The sequence below is a fragment of the Abramis brama genome, assembly GCF_963993115.1.
Source record: "Abramis brama genome assembly, chromosome: 2".
Classification (NCBI taxonomy): Eukaryota; Metazoa; Chordata; class Actinopteri; order Cypriniformes; family Leuciscidae; genus Abramis; species Abramis brama.
This window is the reverse complement of record NC_139964.1, coordinates 2,342,324-2,361,531: the sequence shown is the minus strand read 5'-3', so window position 1 is coordinate 2,361,531 and position 19,208 is coordinate 2,342,324. Positions and strand designations below refer to the sequence as shown.

The 19,208-nt window shown below is 42.2% G+C and overlaps 2 protein-coding genes across 2 annotated transcripts in view; both read right to left on the bottom strand.

The window, feature by feature from the left end:
• The window catches only part of LOC311077459 (NLR family CARD domain-containing protein 3-like), a gene marked incomplete at its 3' end in the record, with an annotated part of 351,403 nt that overhangs the window by 45,722 nt on the left and 286,473 nt on the right, over positions 1-19,208 (bottom strand). The window lies entirely within an intron of this gene.
• On the bottom strand, positions 7,761-17,810 carry LOC311077488 (NACHT, LRR and PYD domains-containing protein 1 homolog). Its single transcript, XM_084106019.1, has 2 exons — positions 17,329-17,810; positions 7,761-9,691 (listed from the first exon to the last, which is right to left on the bottom strand). Exon 2 carries the CDS (start codon positions 9,241-9,243, stop codon positions 8,233-8,235), a length of 1,011 nt encoding a protein of 336 aa, XP_083962145.1. The 5' UTR covers positions 9,244-9,691; positions 17,329-17,810; the 3' UTR covers positions 7,761-8,232.

The window sequence follows — 19,208 nt, the reverse complement described above, 5'->3', positions numbered from 1 at the left end:
TCTGAGCTAGAATCTGGTCATCAGTGTTCAGTAACAGATTGGACACCAGTTTTCAATAAGAAGCGGATTCCTTGTTGTGTTTTATGATCAGAGTAATCCCGCCTGTGTTAATCTAGGAGAAGAGATGTTCTCACAATAATAAACTGAAGGGTTCAGAGAACGCCTTATAAAACTCTGCTGTAATACCAGCATTACCTGGAGACTCGCTGATTTAAGATGATTCATGGAAACAACCATTTACACTATCCAGACTCAAAATGAGGAGCCCAGAGGTATATAACAACTTACAGAAATTATAGCAATAATTATTAGTTGTCTTGGGGTCGTCCGTGATGAAACATCAGCATTGAGTTCAGAAATGCTATAATAACGGGCGTTAGACTTCTCTAACCTGAAGAATCATGCAGAGTTTTGTTCATCTTGCTCCTCCTAGATATTCGTTTCCTAGATGTTTCTTTTATTCTTTAGTCAACTTCGGTTGTGTTTTAAACGTGCTCTAGAAATAAATTATTGATTGATTGATTGATTGATTGATTGATTGATTGCTTCTGACATTCTTGATTTGAATATTTTCAATAGTTTTCTATTCTTGATTGATAATTTTGGCAATAGATGAACTGTTAATGAACTGTTAATGAGTGATCTTGAGTGATCATCCAATCTGACTCTTATATGCTGATGTAATATTATTTTTATACAATTGTCAACTTTGATAAAATAGTATTTGATTTTCCAATAAAAGATGATCAATTTTGTTTTTGACTTGTATATAGATTATATTTGTCTAATTATATTTTTCCTGTATTGTACATGGGCCTGACACAATCATAAATTTTATGCTGACAATTAAATATACAAATAATGACAATAAACGATTAACAATTTAATTCTGTTTTGTTCATGTCACTTACAGTTTAAGCCTGGTACGTTATTTTTTTAAACTAGAAATCATAATACAATGTAATTATAAAAAATATTATTAAAAAGGCCCACATGATGTACTTTAATGCTGTGAACATTATTATAATTAATTATAATATAATGCATTCTGATCAAACCCACAAACCTTCATTTCATATTAAGGGTCTTTCTGGCTATTTTTGTGTACTTTAGAAATGTGTCTTTTAATTCTTTGGCAAAAGGCGATTCAAATGTAAACTGAAAACTTATTGTGGCTCTCTCAAATAACTGAGATTATATAGAATAACAGCGAGCAGACGATAAATCAATAATCACGACAGATATAATTGTGCTGTTGTACAATACAAGCGTTTCAATGTACAATATCTCACTAACTTTATGCACATGACAAATAAACTTAAACATCATGAGCTCATGTCGTATACATGAATGGGAAAATAAGAAATCAAGCTTTATTTATGACATGAAACAAAAAAAAGGAAGGCGGTTTAGAGGCTTATTCTGTTTTGTACACACAAAAAGAAGAGCCTTCAAACTGCCCTCCAAGAATAAAAAATTCACATGACTGTAAAAATCTGCATTAACAGTATTGTAATATTGCATTACACGACTAAAACCATGTAAATAACCATGTTTTTCCCACAAACCATGCCCCACCACACATTTTTGACTCATTTAAGTACTGTCCCACATTAGGCTGATCAGGCTGTCCCGGATTCGGAAACCACATTTCCTAATGTGGGACACTAGGAAATTTGATAAAAATATAAAATATATAGTTTATACACACAAAGTTAGACTATTTTTTGATGGACAAACATTTCATTAGCATATTAGGGTAAAAAGTAGCAGGACCGCTTTGTTTAAAATGTATTTAACTCCTTAATATCAAATTTCACTCACTGGCCTTCAGATGGTCTTCACACAAGGTGCCTCCTGTTTGATGATTGCTCCACCCTCAAATATGATTGGACATTTGATAGGTCACATGATTTTGATCACATGACACCACAGCTTTGTCTAACCCATAGTTTCACTGTCATTCATGTATTTATGGGGGACCTACAAACACTAGACCCGAGGTCTTCAATCCTGCTCCTGGAGGGCCACTGTCCTGCAAAGTTTAGCTCCATCCCTAATCAAACACACCTGAATCCGCTCATCAAGCTCTTCAGAATCTCAGAACTAAACTCTGCAGGACAGTGGCCCTCCAGGAGCAGGATTGAAGACCTCTGCACTAGACCTTAGGTGTCCCACATTAGACAGTGTCCCACATTAGGCAGTGTCCCACATTAGGGCAATTCACCATAGTGACTGTATTTTGCAGCGCAGCGAGTCAGAGCAAACATTCTTAAGTAATTTATCCTTCGCGTCAGAAATAGTGAAAAATACTGGAAAAACGTTCAATACTGGAATACTGGAAAAAAAGTACTTCATCAGCTGTTACCAGAACTACTGAGTGCTGATCTTTCCTGTCGTTTAAACAAAAAGCAAAAAAGCATTGTATCGCGTTGCCACCGATTTGTAACTATAATGATGTTGCATAGGCTATCCCTAAAAGATGTGATACATTACTCTCAGTTACTAGTAAAAGATATTGTTACTATTTAAAAGACATTTGTCTCAAAGTAAAAGTTCCCTCAGAAGAAAAGCTCCTGTGAGACTCACTGCGCGCTGCGTGATTGACGTTTAACGGTTTCTGTGCAAAGGAGAATCTTGTGTCTCTCGCGCATATTAATAAAATAAACTCTTACATTCATAAAGATTAAACATAAACGTGTATGTGTGTGTGTGTGTGTGTGTCTTGCTCCTCCTAGATCACACAGAAGCGTCTTCAGCTTTACATCTGTAAATATCATCCAGCTGGTTTTGTCATTTATGAACAGTTTGATCATCTGAGAGATTTCCAGGGGTCTGTGATTATAAGAGCAGAAGTTTCATTAATTACTGCCTTTTCCTCAGTTTTACTCACTTAGTTTCTCATTAATTTACCAATATCACATTTTACTAACTCCCAATTATTAATAAAACAGCGTTCATTACAACTTTTTTACAATAATGGTTAAAATAATATGAAACTTTAAGTTTATGGTATTATATAAGATAGATATTTAACTTCCAATATGATGGTTTAATAAGTGCTTACAGAGAGCTTAGTCTTTATATAGATAGCCTTACAGTCAGTCAGGAGAAGTGAAGAATATCAACTAAAATATTGTGAAGATCACTAGATTCAGAGATCAGCTAAAAGTCTATATGAGAGGAATGAGAAGCGGTCTTGTTTCTCCAGGTAAAAGCTTTAGTATCAATGAATTTGGTCCTCCAGACATCAGTCACATCAAGTCTCTCCAGGAATGGTTTATATTCTGAATTAAGTGATGAGAGTCGGCCTGTCAATCATTTATCAAGAGCGCTGTCAATCACAACACTGAAATTCCCACCTATAACAAGTAGAGAGTTTGTGAATTCAGTCAGTCAGTAAAGTCTTCTGCTTTCTATAAACTCAAGAGAAGTAGCATTCTCAGACCTTCAATTATCCAGAAATATTGGCCATAATATTATAAGTCAAGTTAAGATCAATGACATTACACAGAAATGTCCATATGAATCACAGTCTGAATGTAACGGATTATCTTTAAATGTGTTTCTTCATCACTGCACTTCTCTGCTTTGGTCTTCTTTATCTTCAAGTCTTTTCCCTCTGAACAAACACATGCGTATTTGATTAATCAGGAACGACATCGGATCATTCAGTCAAACTATTAGTTCAGTTGATTCAGTGTTTGGAGAAGCTCAGTTTCTCAGCTGATGTGACATTTGTGTTGATTCTTATGAGTCTGAAATATGGTCTTCTAATCCATTCAGGATTATCCAGAAATGACATCATGTGACATACAATGTTGTGAATTTCACCCTACGATTCTGTGTTATTAATGTTTCCATCAGAGATTGGTTTCCATCTTCTTGTGTTGTCTTGTTCCTGCAGAGAATTAAAGGTGGAAGAATCATTTGAAAAGTGTTTAACATTAAATCATTTTGTTCATAGTCAATTATACGGACCTCGTGTGTTAAACAGGGCGGTCCAGTGTGCGCTCATTTAGAATATACACTCACCTAAAGGATTATTAGGAACACCATACTAATACTGTGTTTGACCCCCTTTCGCCTTCAGAACTGCCTTAATTCTACGTGGCATTGATTCAACAAGGTGCTGAAAGCATTCTTTAGAAATGTTGGCCCATATTGATAGGATAGCATCTTGCAGTTGATGGAGATTTGTGGGATGCACATCCAGGGCACGAAGCTCCCATTCCACCACATCCCAATGATGCTCTATTGGGTTGAGATCTGGTGACTGTGGGGGCCATTTTAGTACAGTGAACTCATTGTCATGTTCAAGAAACCAATTTGAAATGATTCGAGCTTTGTGACATGGTGCATTATCCTGCTGGAAGTAGCCATCAGAGGATGGGTACATGGTGGTCATAAAGGGATGGACATGGTCAGAAACAATGCTCAGGTAGGCCGTGGCATTTAAACAATGCCCAATTGGCACTAAGGGGCCTAAAGTGTGCCAAGAAAACATCCCCCACACCATTACACCACCACCACCAGCCTGCACAGTGGTAACAAGGCATGATGGATCCATGTTCTCATTCTGTTTACGCCAAATTCTGACTCTACCATCTGAATGTCTCAACAGAAATCGAGACTCATCAGACCAGGCAACATTTTTCCAGTCTTCAACTGTCCAATTTTGGTGAGCTCGTGCAAATTGTAGCCTCTTTTTCCTATTTGTAGTGGAGATGAGTGGTACCCGGTGGGGTCTTCTGCTGTTGTAGCCCATCCGCCTCAAGGTTGTGCATTTTGTGGCTTCACAAATGCTTTGCTGCATACCTCGGTTGTAACGAGTGGTTATTTCAGTCAAAGTTGCTCTTCTATCAGCTTGAATCAGTCGGCCCATTCTCCTCTGACCTCTAGCATCAACAAGGCATTTTCGCCCACAGGACTGCCGCATACTGGATGTTTTTCCCTTTTCACACCATTCTTTGTAAACCCTAGAAATGGTTGTGCGTGAAAATCCCAGTAACTGAGCAGATTGTGAAATACTCAGACCGGCCCGTCTGGCACCAACAACCATGCCACGCTCAAAATTGATTAAATCACCTTTCTTTCCCATTCTGACATTCAGTTTGGAGTTCAGGAGATTGTCTTGACCAGGACCACACCCCTAAATGCATTGAAGCAACTGCCATGTGATTAGATATTAGATGTTGATTAGATAATTGCATTAATGAGAAATTGAACAGGTGTTCCTAATAATCCAATAATAAAGGTGAGTGTATAAATCTCAGTAATCGACACATTACCAGAGCTTTACTCTAATTATTATCCGCTTCTACACCTAAAAATGATGGCATTACTCTCACATATGTTCATAACGTCATGAAAGTCAGTTGTGGTGAAGTAAAAGCACAGAGTTAGTGATAAAGTTTCCCTCAGAAAAGCTCCTGTCAGACTCCCTTTGCGAGCGCTGAGTGATCGACGTTTAACGGTTTTGTCTCCATTCACTGAAATAAAGAGCAGCACAGACACCATTAATAACTGAGAGAATGAAAAACACTAATGCCTCATAATCCAAGAAAGACTAAATAAGGCCGAGTCTGAAACTACAGTCTCTACTGAGAATCAAAGCTTGTTGAGATTGAAACAAACACTCGCTGATATCTGATGTCTTCCTTCCAGATGATTCTGTCTAATCTGAGGAGGATTCGTTACCATCAGAAATATTTCACACATTTCAGTCTGTCATATTGACCCTGAACACCTTCTGTGTGTCTTTGATTATAAACACACACAAATATGATCTTTGTCATGTTCATGATAGAGATATTTCAGTGTGAGCTGAGGCACAGAGGCTGGTGTGTGTGTGTGTGTGTGTGTGTGTGTGTGTGTGTGTGTGTGTGTGTGTGTGTGTCGCTCCTGTCATATAAAGCTGTTGTGCTCGTGGAGATCTAATAAAGGATAAAACACCATCATTTCAGAAGAAGATGTTGTGGTGATGAAGGCAGCAGATTGAGCTCTGAAGCTCCTGAAAGACTGGAATTACACTGTGATCATCTGTGTTTAACAGCGATACTGTGAGTGTGTGTACCGGCGCTGATCTGCACAATTCATTTAGTGTCAGACAGTGTGTGGAGAAATAAAGCACACTATCAGGAGATCGTCTGTGTGTTTCATTCTGCTGATCTCTCGTCACATTCATGATCATTCATACTGTCATCAGTTCACATCAATAATTCTCCTCACTCGAAATAAATGTTCACTTAAATACAATGATGAAGAAACTGGTGTAGAGCCAAATGTATTTACAGTCCAACGTCACAAACCTTCACTGGGTGCGTAAATCCAGCCCAAAAAGTCCTAAAGTAGGAAAAGGATCCGCACACGTCGAATAGGACAAAGACTCCCTAACTGGTGGTTTATTATGCTTCAATAGAGGACACATAAAAGACCTGCAAAAACCTGCTATAAAGTGCTAAACATTTCCTCAATAACTCTAGTTGTCTAGAGTTAATCTCCAAACACTGAAATTCAGTTGAAAATAATGTAAAAATAGAAACTAATGTAATTATTAACATTCAGAAAGCTGTCTTTTTGCTCTGTCTTCAGATTAGTGTAATGATCAGAATAAACACACACACTATTCTCACTGCGACGGGCTTGAGCTCTCAGTGTGGCGTTGTGAATGTGCTGTCAATGTCAAATACTGATTTTAAAAGAGCCCGTCTGGAGATTCAACGGTTTGATCGATCTTTCATTTGCGGCCCGTCTGACTTACGCTCTCTCTAGAGTTCATGTGTCCTGTGTGTTTCTTTCCTATCAGCTCAATGATGCCAAACACTCTCTCAACTACAACAGCCACAGATGTTCCTCTACTGGACACATTTCTCTAGAGTTGATGCTGAAGTTCATGACAGATCATTGTGTTCATCACAACACAGCGGTCAAATGTGTGAAATGAACAGCATCTTTTCTCCAAAGCAATAAGAGCACAAGCTTTGTTGTAGTCCAGACTTTAAAGTTAGGAATCTTTACAGATGATCATTTTAATAAATAGATAAAAACCTGCGCTGACAAACACTTTCAGTGCTGTGGATGTTTTCCAGGAGCCGCTGGAGGAGAAACGTGTGCAAAAGCAGAACAAAAGCTCCTGGAGACACAAACTGTGCTGCAACTACAGACTAAACCATGACTTGATGGAGCAACATGAGAAGAAATATTCCAGCTCTACGTGACGAATCTCACATTCTGCTTCTACAGCATCAGAACGCTCAGCTGCTTTCATGGGAAGAGCATCACTGGACACTTCTTTTCTGCTCTTTGTTGAAATGATTTAGACACTCCAGCTGAATAATGTTTAATCGGACAGATTTTGTCGAACTTCGTTCAGGTGTCCTGACGTTGGAGGAAGGCTGAGACTGTTGTAGAGGACATGAAGCTCAGAGAACATATTCTTCACTGCCAAATATCTGTGCTTCAGCATTATTACACAACAAATCATATTTCAGCTGTCTTCTATCAGGACAAATAAAGGAAAGGATCATAAGGACAGAAATAGAGTTAGTGACACAGAAGTGGCTCAACTTACCCACCATTAGGGGTATAGTATGATGTCACTGGGGAATTTGAGTTCAAAATAAATAAATTAAATATTAGTTTTTGTGCATTTTCCCATGACAGTCTTACTTTACAGCACATTATTCAGAATGTTCACCATGTTCACCATGCAGTGAAATATCCAAAATATCCCAGTGTTAAATTCTGAGACAACAAAATAAAGTTTACATAAAAGCCTTTTATTAGATAAAGAAAATATTAAATGTTCCTCATTGCAGTTCACCAAACTTTGTGTGTTTGCAGAAGAATATAATCATATGAAAAAAAGAACTGGATTCTATCCTTTTTAATAAACTACAACATTTCATAGTTTATGGCTAATCTATAAAAATGTACATCAGCAATTCACCAACAAGTATAAAACAAACATATACATGACAAACAAAAATATAAATGCGGGTATACATTTACTTTAACATTGAACTCGTTTTACCTTCCCTGTAGAACATTTACTTAGATGTGCAAAAACTTACATTTATTTCCCTGTAGAACATTTACAATGTAAAGAGCAAAAAGAGCAAAGCAAAAACTTTAATTTATTTGTAATGTTACTATGAATGAATATTTCTAAAGGAGTATATTTTGATAAGTTCAGATAAACCCATATCAGATCAAGAATCAGACCAATGTTCAAAAGTGGTAAAGCTTCTCTTTCTGAAGAACTGAGATGAATTCGGCTTTCACAGGATCTCTGTGTTTGCGTATAATGTCACAGATCTTTCTCATGCTCTCCTGACTGGTTAAACTCTGTGTGATTTCTGAATATTGCTCCTCATGAATTAGTTCTTGCTGACAGAGTTTATCTGCAATGATCTGGACATTAGTAACCCCCTGAATGAGATCTGGCCAATGGTTATCAAAATATCTTGCTTTATCTGCCTCACTATTCAGACACGGCTCGTCTCTCTTAGGACGAATCTGATCACTATTGAGACACGGCTCATCTCTCTTAGGATGGATCAGATCATCTTTCTCAATCATTGCAGTCCAGACAGTCTTCTGATCCTCTTCCCTGATAAGAGTCATTTGAAGATCATTCTCCAGACGAGTCTTGACCTTGAAGTAGTTTGGGGGAGCTTCTCTTGTGAGTGTGATCCCTTCTTTGGGATGGACAGAGGCACCAGGAACATCAAGAATGTGTGGCGTTTTCATCCGAATTGGCCTGCCAGGTCTGGGATGCTCTACTGGGTCATTTCTCTTTTCTTTCTTCTCAACCTTTTCTTTTGCATGATCATCAACTGGAAAAAAGTAGAGATGTAGAATGAGAGGATCTTTAGAACGCATGTAGAGAAGAAGATCGCAGTGTTCATACAACCGCATTATGTATTTTATTATTAATGTTTTCAGAGAGAAGGATGGTTGGACAATCTTAGCATGGAATCGGGTCAACTGCACAGGTTCTGTGGTTATTCCCTCGTCTTTTACGGTGAGGACTTTCACAGCATCTTTGAGAGAGGGGTCAGACTCTCCTAAACAGGCGTAATGGGGCAGATGAACTTCCTCCAGTTTCCCTGAGATCACCGTCACGTCAATCACTGGACCGATCCGGTTGCACTGCAGCCTCTCCAGCTCTGCGTTGAGGAAGAGTCCGTCTACGGTACGGTACTGAAGGGTGACGACACAGTCACAGACCCATCGCATTCTGGTCCTGACACACTCGTAACGGCCTGGGTCAGTGCTGACCCTGAACTTTGACCCTCCTTCATCTGTACAGGCCGACGGCTCAATCTGAAGCCACTGATCAGAATCAGCTATATGGACACAAGACTGACAGTTCAGCAGCGGGTGAATATCGAGCCCAGAAGGTTTGGGCTGAGAGAACCTGTGAAGAACCAGAAGAAGGCAGAAGCAAAGAGTCAGCTGCTTTTATTAATCTCAGTTAATGTTATTTTCAATGTTTATTAATACATTATTAAAATCAAAAGTTGTATCTGTCAATATTATTTAATGGACCTGAACTAACATGAACTAACAATGAACAGTTGACTAACTAACGTTAACAAATACAGTTAATGCATTAATGAATGTTAACTAATGGGACCTTATTGTAAAGACAACAATTCAAAACCAACAACATACAAACAGTTTACTGATGTAAGGCAGTATATATATCTGTGTTGTCCACAAGGTGTCCCCATAACGCTATTGAATTAAAACAGATTCAAGTGCCTTTAGCGTTGTTTGGGCCTCGTCATGTACCGTAGCATTGATACGGGAGTATTGCATCATATTTTCCTCAGTTCATGTTGTCAACGCTATAGGTAAGCCATGTTAATGGTAGTGGGGAAAATCAATGTAAAATATAGTTGTTGTTTTTGCACTAAAGATCAGTTAATTAAGATATTTTGTGTTTTAAACTGTATAAGACCTAAATGCATATTAATAGAGAGTTGAAATGGTTTGTTTTTTTCCTTTAAAATGTGATTAATGCATGGTGGCTAATTTATGATAAAACAAGCAGCACAAGCTTACTGTTGAATTGCATATGCATTGAAATATATTTTGCTGGTTTAAAACTTAAGCTGAGTTCATGTTGTCAACGCTATAGATGCCGTGCTGTGGAATAAACGGTCAAGCCACAATCCCGAACCACTCTGTGTCTGAGTCCCCGCTTTCTACCACCACCCACGAACATATAACACAACGCAGAGCAGCGGAGGTGCTAGAGTCCAGTGAGCGTGCGGAGAGAGAGAAAGAGGGTTACATCTTTGGTTCCGTGACCCGGATTGTGGCACTTCTAGACCGAAGAGGAAGAGAATTCTACAGCCAGTGGTTTGAATACTGAACTATATTAACAAACAGAAATTCATAAAAGGACTGGTGATTTTGGGGTTACATATCTGCCCTCACAGCTATATCCTTTACAGTCTGCTGGGTAACTTAACTGTTATTTAACTGTTTTAAATATCAGCAATTTGCTGTGATGTAAAACTTATTTGATAGTTTTATTGAAAAGCGAGTTTTTTTTTTACTGTGCATCTGCTTAATACTCAGTGAGACTTTAGTTTAAACCGTTTAAGTTTAAACTTTTCATTTTAGTTGTGGAGCAGTTAACTTTCTTGGATAAGCTAGTTACATTTTTCATTGTGCTCACCTCACTGAAACATATAGCTTACTTTAGAACAAATTTATTTATATGGGTTTGCATTATTTTACATAGATTCAACATCTCATAGAACCTAATTACATTGCATTACATTACATAACCTGCTTGCACATAGTAAACACATTGTGATTTTAAGATGTCGCAGACCTATGCAAACTCCCCACAAGACATACAGTGCTCCTCCACCAGTGCATCTAGTCTCCCGACGCCAGTGGGGCATGTCACCATTGGCCCACCAGCCCCTATGAACTCGCCCTATGCTGACCAGTATGTGACGCCAGCCCATGCACGAAGGCTGACAGGCCCTGGGGCCTCAGGGCAGGTACCGCCACTTTGTTTCGACAACAGCCCAGATGCAAGACCAGGTGGCCAGATAAATATGACGATTGATGCCTCTGTTCGCAAACGCAGTAGACATGGGCCCTCAGAAGCTATGCCTTGGCAAGATTTCCTACATCATGTCATTGTTGAGAGGCCAGTTGTGCAGCAGTCGCTCCAACCCTACCCAGTTGCTGTGCCACATCCAGCCCAGCCACAGTCTGGCCCCCAGGTTTACCCAAGTTATTCATATCCCCCGTCTGTGCCCGCGCAGAGTCTTCAGAGCCCACCAGTGACGAATACAACGGTTAAGCACGTAGCTGCTGAGCAGGCCTTTCAAGTGCATTCCCCTGAGACCACATTTCTCACAACTCCAGTTCCAGGCTATAGTGGAGCCACCCCACCAGCCCCATCTGCAAATGCATGGGCTCCCAACATAACTCAACACAGCCCTCGGGTAGCGTTAGACCAGGCAGCCACTGATGCTCCTCCTGAGCTATCTCCTCAACGGATACTGATTCCAGCTTCCCACCTCAACATGCATGTTGATGCTCATTCTCCATACCACCCTTCTCCAGCCCCCCCTGTGCCTGCATCTGCCAGCCAGTATGCCCATCCACACGTGACACAATTCATGCCTCCTGCTCGAGCAGTCGCCAACCAGTGCCTTCCTATGACAGCCTATGGAGGTTTCATGCAAACTCATCAGGTGAAAAATGTTCAAGTCTTCACAGGAAATCCAGACTGTAAGATACTGGTCCAGGAAGACTGGATTCGCGACATGCAATATCTCTTGGAGGCAATAGAGCTCCCAATGCACCTCCGCTTCTCCACTGTTGTGCGACACCTGGGGGGTGAAGCCCGAAATCTCATCCTTAACTTACCTCCACATGATCAGACCCCTGAGAAAGCGCTGGAGGAACTGCGGGCCGAATACAGTGACACTCGAGGATCCCTAGATCCTCTGGCTGACTTCTACGAGCGGAGCCAGAATTCAGGGGAGTCTGCCTGTTCTTATGCTATAGCACTGGAGGCAAAGTTGAGAACAGTAGAGGAGAAGCAAAGAGGAGGTAAGCCCTTACTGGATCGAGATAGCAAACTAACACAGCAGTTCATGAGAGGCCTCTCAGACGAGGAGGTGTACACCAGAATCGCACCAATGGCACCCAGGCTCTTCAGCTTCCGAGAGCTGCAGGCAGAGCTCCGAAGTCTAACTAGAGAAACTAAGAAGTTTCAGATGCGTAGTGCAGCAAAGGAAACATATGCTCAGGTGCATGTAACATCAGGAGGGGGTGGAAACACCAAGATAGATAGGCCAAAACACACATCTAAATTATCAGAGCTGACAGAAATGGTTAAGAAGTTAGCTCTCATTCAGGAAGAACAAATGGCTAAGCTGTCACAACTAGAGTTGAGAATGACCTCTTCTCCCCTTTCCTCCCCATTATCTGTCCAACCAGCAAAGGGAAAAGTAAGCCAGAGTACAAGTTTTGTCTGTTACCGGTGTGGAGAGCCGGGCCACACAGCCAGAGTGTGTCGAGCAGTGCTTCGAGATCAGAGCCCAGCTGAAGCCCAGCAGCCTAAGGTCCCTGCTGACGGACACATGCACTCTGCTCAACATTTAAACGCTTAGTACCCATGGCAGTGGGGGAATCCATGGGTACACAGCAAGGGCCCCACCCACCTGTCAAGAGGATTTGCACTGAAGGAGGGGAAACACCACTAGTGGGACCCAGGAACGAAGGGGAAGTAGAAGTCAATGGAAAGGCATGCAGGGCTCTAATTGACTCTGGCTCGCAAATCACCAGTTTTACACACAACTACTGGCAGAGCCACCCAGCTCTAAAAATGAAGAAGCTACAGCCTTCTAAGATACAAATAGAGGGTGCAGCAGGTCAGACCGTGCCGTATCAGGGCGTCTTACACATCGACCTTAAAGTGCTGGGGAAAGAGCTCAAGGCTGTACCTACCTTCGTCGTTCCGGATTCCGACTATCGATCATCAGTCCCTCTGTAGGTGGGAACCAATGTCATTCGAGCCTCCTGAACCCATCTTCAAGCAGCTTATGGCCCGCAGTTTCTGTACCAGGTCAAAGAGAAGCATCCAGAGTGGTACAGAGCCTTACTGAGGGTGGGAAGCGCCGAGCAAAGTGAAATGCATGACGTTGTAGGCCCTGCTGTTTACACTGGCCGTACAATAAACATCCCTGGTGGAAAAGAGATGGATTTAATGTGTAGGATTAAAGCTGGTCCCCAAAGGAAGATTTATACAGCCCTGATAGAAGGCCATCCCTCCTTGCCGCTCCCCCAGGACATCCTGGTGGCCAAAGTGCTTGCAAATGTGAAAAGAGGTTGTGCTCCAGTTAGAGTGATGAATCTTTCCCAGCAAGTCATTACAATCAAAAGACACACAAATCTGGCCAGCGCAGTTCTTGTGGACAAGGTGGTGGAGTTCCCAGATAAAAAGCATGGCGAAGCTGGGAACAGAGGGGCATGTCTAAGTCTGGACCAAGTGGTGGCTAGCTGCAGGGTTGACCTAAGTGAAGCAGCGGTTGAAAGTGAGGACCAACGTGCTCTGCTCAAGGATCTGCTGGACAAAAATGCAGATGTGTTCTCCCAGCATCCCATGGACTATGGTCACACCACAACTGTAGAGCATGAGATTCCGCTGGTTGACCCGAGGCCTTTCCGACTGCCGTACCCCAAAATACCCCCCTCCCAGTGGCAAGATGTGAGGCGGTTATTGATGGACATGGAGACAGCAGGAGTCGTTCGCCCCAGTAAAAGTCTGTATGCATCCCCTGTGGTGGTGGTGACCAAGAAGGATGGATCACTTCGATTATGTATTGACTACCGGAAGCTCAACGCCTGCAGCACCCGAGACGCATTCCCTCTGCCAAGGATAGAGGAAGCTCTAGAGGCTTTAGGGCAAGCAAAGTACTTTTCCACCCTAGACCTTACATCGGGCTACTGGCAGGTAGAGGTCGCAGAACATGATAAGTACAAGACAGCATTCAGCACTCCCATGGGTCTGTTTGAGGCCAATAGAATGCTTTTTGGGCTGCAAAACACACCCTCCACCTTTCAAAGGCTGATGACATCCTGTTTTGGGGATTTAAATTTCACCCATCTACTTATCTACCTTGACGATATTATAATTTTCTCGAAGTCCTTTAATGAGCATCTAGAGAGGCTCCAACTGGCGTTTGATAGACTTAGGGAGCATGGTTTAAAATTGAAACCCTCCAAGTGCCAGCTTGTAAGGAAGGAAGTGCAGTACTTGGGTCACTGGGTGTCAGCAGAGGGCATCAGGACAGACCCAGAGAAGATCAGTAAGGTCAAGGAATGGGTGAGGCCTACTAATCGTATGGAAGTGCTCCGGTTTTTGGGGTTTGCGGGGTACTATAGGAGGTATGTTAAGCGCTACTCTAACCTGGCTGCTCCATTATACCGCCTTACCTCCGGTGACCCTAGAAAGAAGAAAAGAGGGATCCAGAAAAGCCCAGGCCCTGACCTGCCATTTCTGTGGACTGCCGACTGTGAGGAGGCCTTTCAGTCTTTAAAAGATAAGCTGATAAATGCACCAGTGCTTGGCTATCCAGACTACAGTCAACTCTTTCTGCTGCAGACTGATGCCTCAGGCATGGAGCTTGGTGCTGTGCTAGCGCAGGTACAAGATGCAGTGGAAAGGGTCATTGCGTATGCGAGCAGAGGCCTAAGTCCACCTGAGACGAGGTATCCAGCACACAAGCTTGAGTTCCTCGCGCTCAAGTGGGCCGTGACATTTAAGTTTCATGACCACCTCTACTGGCGCAAGTTCTCTGTTCTGACCGACAATAACCCTCTGAAATATGTAATGACCTCAGCCAAGCTCGACGCCACAGGTCAGCGATGGGTTTCTCATCTCTCCATATTTGACTTTGACATCCAGTATCGGAGGGGACAGGACAACTCTAACGCTGACGCCCTCTCACGTATGTCCAATCAGGAAGTGGCGGAGACCCTGCAGTCATGCCCGCAACAGGTGAGGGTGGGTGAACAGAGACATGAGGAGGCACATACCACCCAGGAGCCTGGGGAGGGCTCAGGAAGGGACATAGCAGCAGTCACAGAGGAGTCACTGGAGCCCAGTGAGGCGTATGTGGATGTGGGGATGGAGGCTCTACCTGCTATGACCACACAGGAGCTTCGAGTGGGACAAAAGGAAGACACAGTTATCGGTCCCATCCTCCACTTTAAGAGCAAGAACCACAAACCAAGCCACAGCGAGAGGATGAAAGTGGGCACCACTGGGGGCCTCCTCTTAAAAGAGTGGAGGAGGTTAGTGGTAAAAAAGGGGATCCTGTATCGCAGCATCAGAGACTGCCATAAAGGGGTGGTGGAGCAACTAATACTGCCAGAGAGGCTGCGTGAAACTGTCAAAACAGCCCTTCACAATGACTCAGGGCATCTGGGATTTGAGAGGACACTACAGATGATAAGGGAAAGATTTTACTGGCCAAGAATGTTTCAGGAGATCAAGGCTTGGTGCGAACAGTGTGAGAGATGCTGTCTTAGGAAAACTCCCACGGTAAATGTCAGGGCTCCCCTTGTCAGTATCCATACCAGTGCCCCCATGGAACTGGTTTGTGTTGACTTCTTAAAGCTGGAGAAGTCCAAGGGTGGTATGGAGAATGTGCTCATTGTTACTTTGATCACTTTTCTCGTTACGCACAGGCCTACCCCACCAGGGACCAAAAGGCAGTCACAGTGGCCAGGGTCTTGTTGAGGAATTTCTTCTGCCGTTTCGGTTTCCCTGCTAAATTACACACAGATCAAGGCCGTAACTTTGAAAGTGCAATAGTGAAGGAGCTATGCAAGTGTATTGGGACCACTAAAACCCACACCACACCCTACCACCCCCAGGGCAACGGGACCACCGAAAGATTCAACCGTACCCTAATGAACATACTGGGAACACTGGATCTGCATCTAAAGCCCCGGTGGCATGAGCATGTAGATTCAATGACACATGCATATAACTGCTCGCAACATGACTCCACTGGATATAGCCCATACTTCCTTATGTTTGGTAGACACCCCAGGCTCCCAGTGGACCTCATCTTCGGGTCCACCACAACAACCCCGCCATGTGAATACAGTGAGTATGTCCAGGCCCTGCATGACACTCTGTCGCAGGCCTATGCCCTGGCTAATCAGACCTCTCTGCTGGCAAAAGGACAGCAGAAAAAGTATTATGACAAAAAGGCTAAGAGTGAAGACTTTAGTTCTGGGGATAGGGTCTTAGTCAAGGTCTGTCATGTGGAGGGGATGCAGAAGCTGGGAGATCGATGGGAGAGACAGCCATATGTTGTGGTAAAGAAGCAACCTGGTTTTCCTGTGTACGTGGTGCGACGAGAGGATGGGGGAGCGGAGAGAGTGGTTCATAGGAACCTTTTGACGCAGTGTATGTTTCTCCCAGTGGAACGAGAGGAAGGAGTGATCATAGAAGGGAGCGAGTCAGATGGTGGGACATGTGGGGCAGGCATTGAATCAGAGGGTGAAGAGGAAACAAGGAGTGACGATTCAGATGAGATGCTGGACAGAGCCCTGATTGGAACCCAAGATAAAGAGGAAAAGCAAATGAGCAAAGAGGAGGCTGACTTGTGGACAGAGGAATCAAGTAATGGAGAAGGAGTGCTTGTGACTGGTAGTGATGCCGCCCCCACTCAAGGGCCCAACCCCCCAAGAAGAAACCTGAGAAGGAACTGGCATCCCCCAACTAAACTCTCACTTGAGACCCAAGTGGTAAAATTGGAGAGTGACCACCAAAAGATAGAAAGAGGGAGAAAGTTGTGGTTGAAGGCTAGAAGTAAGAGGAGCAGCAGAGAACACGTAGAACCATACTGCATGCACCCTGATAACAGTTAGCTACCCACGCCTATCACACACATCAGGTGCTATTCATTCATTCACAACATGTTTTTCTTTTATTATTGTTGTCATAGATTACACCACACTGGAGTTTTGGTTAATTAGATGGCTGGGACGCCATCAATTAAAGAAGGGGTGGATGTAAGGCGGTATATATATCTGTGTTGTCCACAAGGTGTCCCCATAACGCTATTGAATTAAAACAGATTCAAGTGCCTATAGATGCCGTGCTGTGGAATAAACGGTCAAGCCACAATCCCGAACCACTCTGTGTCTGAGTCCCCGCTTTCTACCACCACCCACGAACATATAACACAACGCAGAGTAGCGTAGGTGCAGCGTGCGTGCAGCGAGTCCAGTGAGCGTGCGGAGAGAGAGAAAGAGGGTTACACTATAAAAAATATTTTTGACAGGCAGTTTGACAGAGAGAAAATATAAAGCTAGTATATAATGCTGCGACTTACACCTGTGATGTCACTCACTAATAACAAACAATCTAATATAACAAACACATATATGCTATAATGAGAGTTTACTTCACACATACTTGTCCAGTTATGTTTATGTTTAACTAGCCAACATGAACTCTATATTCTCCATCAAAAAGCTCAAGCTGAATAATGTGTCAAGTCTTCTATAAATCAGTGTTTTTAACTGTGGATATTTTCACAGAGGTGGACAGATAAAGACCATCAGCAGTCTGGAGTGGACAGAAATGTTCATTATCAAACATAATAAATGAGTTTGACTATAAAGAACTGGACTGTTTTACTGCTTACAACACAACTGTCTACAGATAATTGTGCTTGATTGTAATTGAGGGAGTGCTGGAATAGATCAAGTAATACTGAGTGAATTTGACTATTTCTGTCGTATTCAGCATATATCAGCATATGGAGTATCAGCAAAAACCCAATATGGTGCATCTCTAGTGTTTAGTGATGTATGAAGAACAGAGGATTGAACTATTATTCAGTCTGGAGAAATCCTTCACTAAGACACAGTATATTTCACTCACCCGGTTGTGTGTGTATCACTGTTGTTTCTCTCAGGACGCCGTTTAATGTCACACAGAGACACTGAGGATTTATAATAATCAAGTCTAAATCCAGCATAGAGGGGTTCAGTGAATGTGGTGTTGAATGTGTGTAAGTGTGTGAGTATGTGTGTGTCAGAGACGCTGTAGAAGGACAGAGTGCCGGCCGACACGTCCACATACACTCCTGCTCTCTTAGAGGATGAAAGGATGACAGGAATACCAGTGCTGTTCTCATTGTAACGGACAGTGAATCCGTTATCAGAGCATTCCAGACTCCAGGATTTGTCATTCCATCCAAACATAGAGTCTATCCCTCCTTTCCTGTTGATTCCTTTATAAGATACTGATATTCCAACACCTCTGCTCCATTCAGCCTCCCAGTAACAGCGTCCAGTCAGACTCTCTCCACACAGAACCTGAGGATACATATCAAATCTCTCAGGATGATCAGGATATGGCTGATCCTCAAACAGACACATCACTGTCCTGTTCTCATCAGACAGAATGAGACGAGTGTGTGCTGTGTTTGGATCCAGTGTGAGTTCACAGACCCCTGAACACAAGAAGAGAAACATTTCACTAAATGACACAAATCAACAATAAATCACTAAATGATTGTGTGTGTAGACCTACATTTGCGTAGACCCGCTGTATTTGTGAACTCTCCACAATGATCCACACTATAAAACACAAACATGATTCTTATTAATTTTCTAAAGGATAGACAAAAAAGAAAATCACACACACAATATGTTCTGTGACACAAACGTAGTTCATCCAAAAATGATCGATCATTTATCCTTAAATTGTTCCAAACCTGTATGACTTATTTTCTTTGTGGAACATTAAAGACAAAAAAAAAAAAAACATTCAAAACAAAATGTAACTTTCAACACTACAGTTAACCCTCTGAGGTCGACAAACGTGCGGGCGCGTTTTGCTGGATTTTCTCCACATTGTAGCACTATAAACTTAAATTACTCCGTCATTTATGGTCATACAGAAAAAAGAAGTATAAAAAAAGAATCTGTGATATTTCTACTTTTGTATGTGTCCACTTACAATCAAATCAAACATTGTGCTTTTGTAAAATAAAGAAAATGAACAGGGTGTGCGTTCTGCCTCTCCGTCGCGGTGAACTTTTTTTTCTTGAGCACATCTATAAACTGAAACAAAACTCAGTGAATACTTGTCACACATTTATGAGCCATATACCTTTAAAAACATTTAA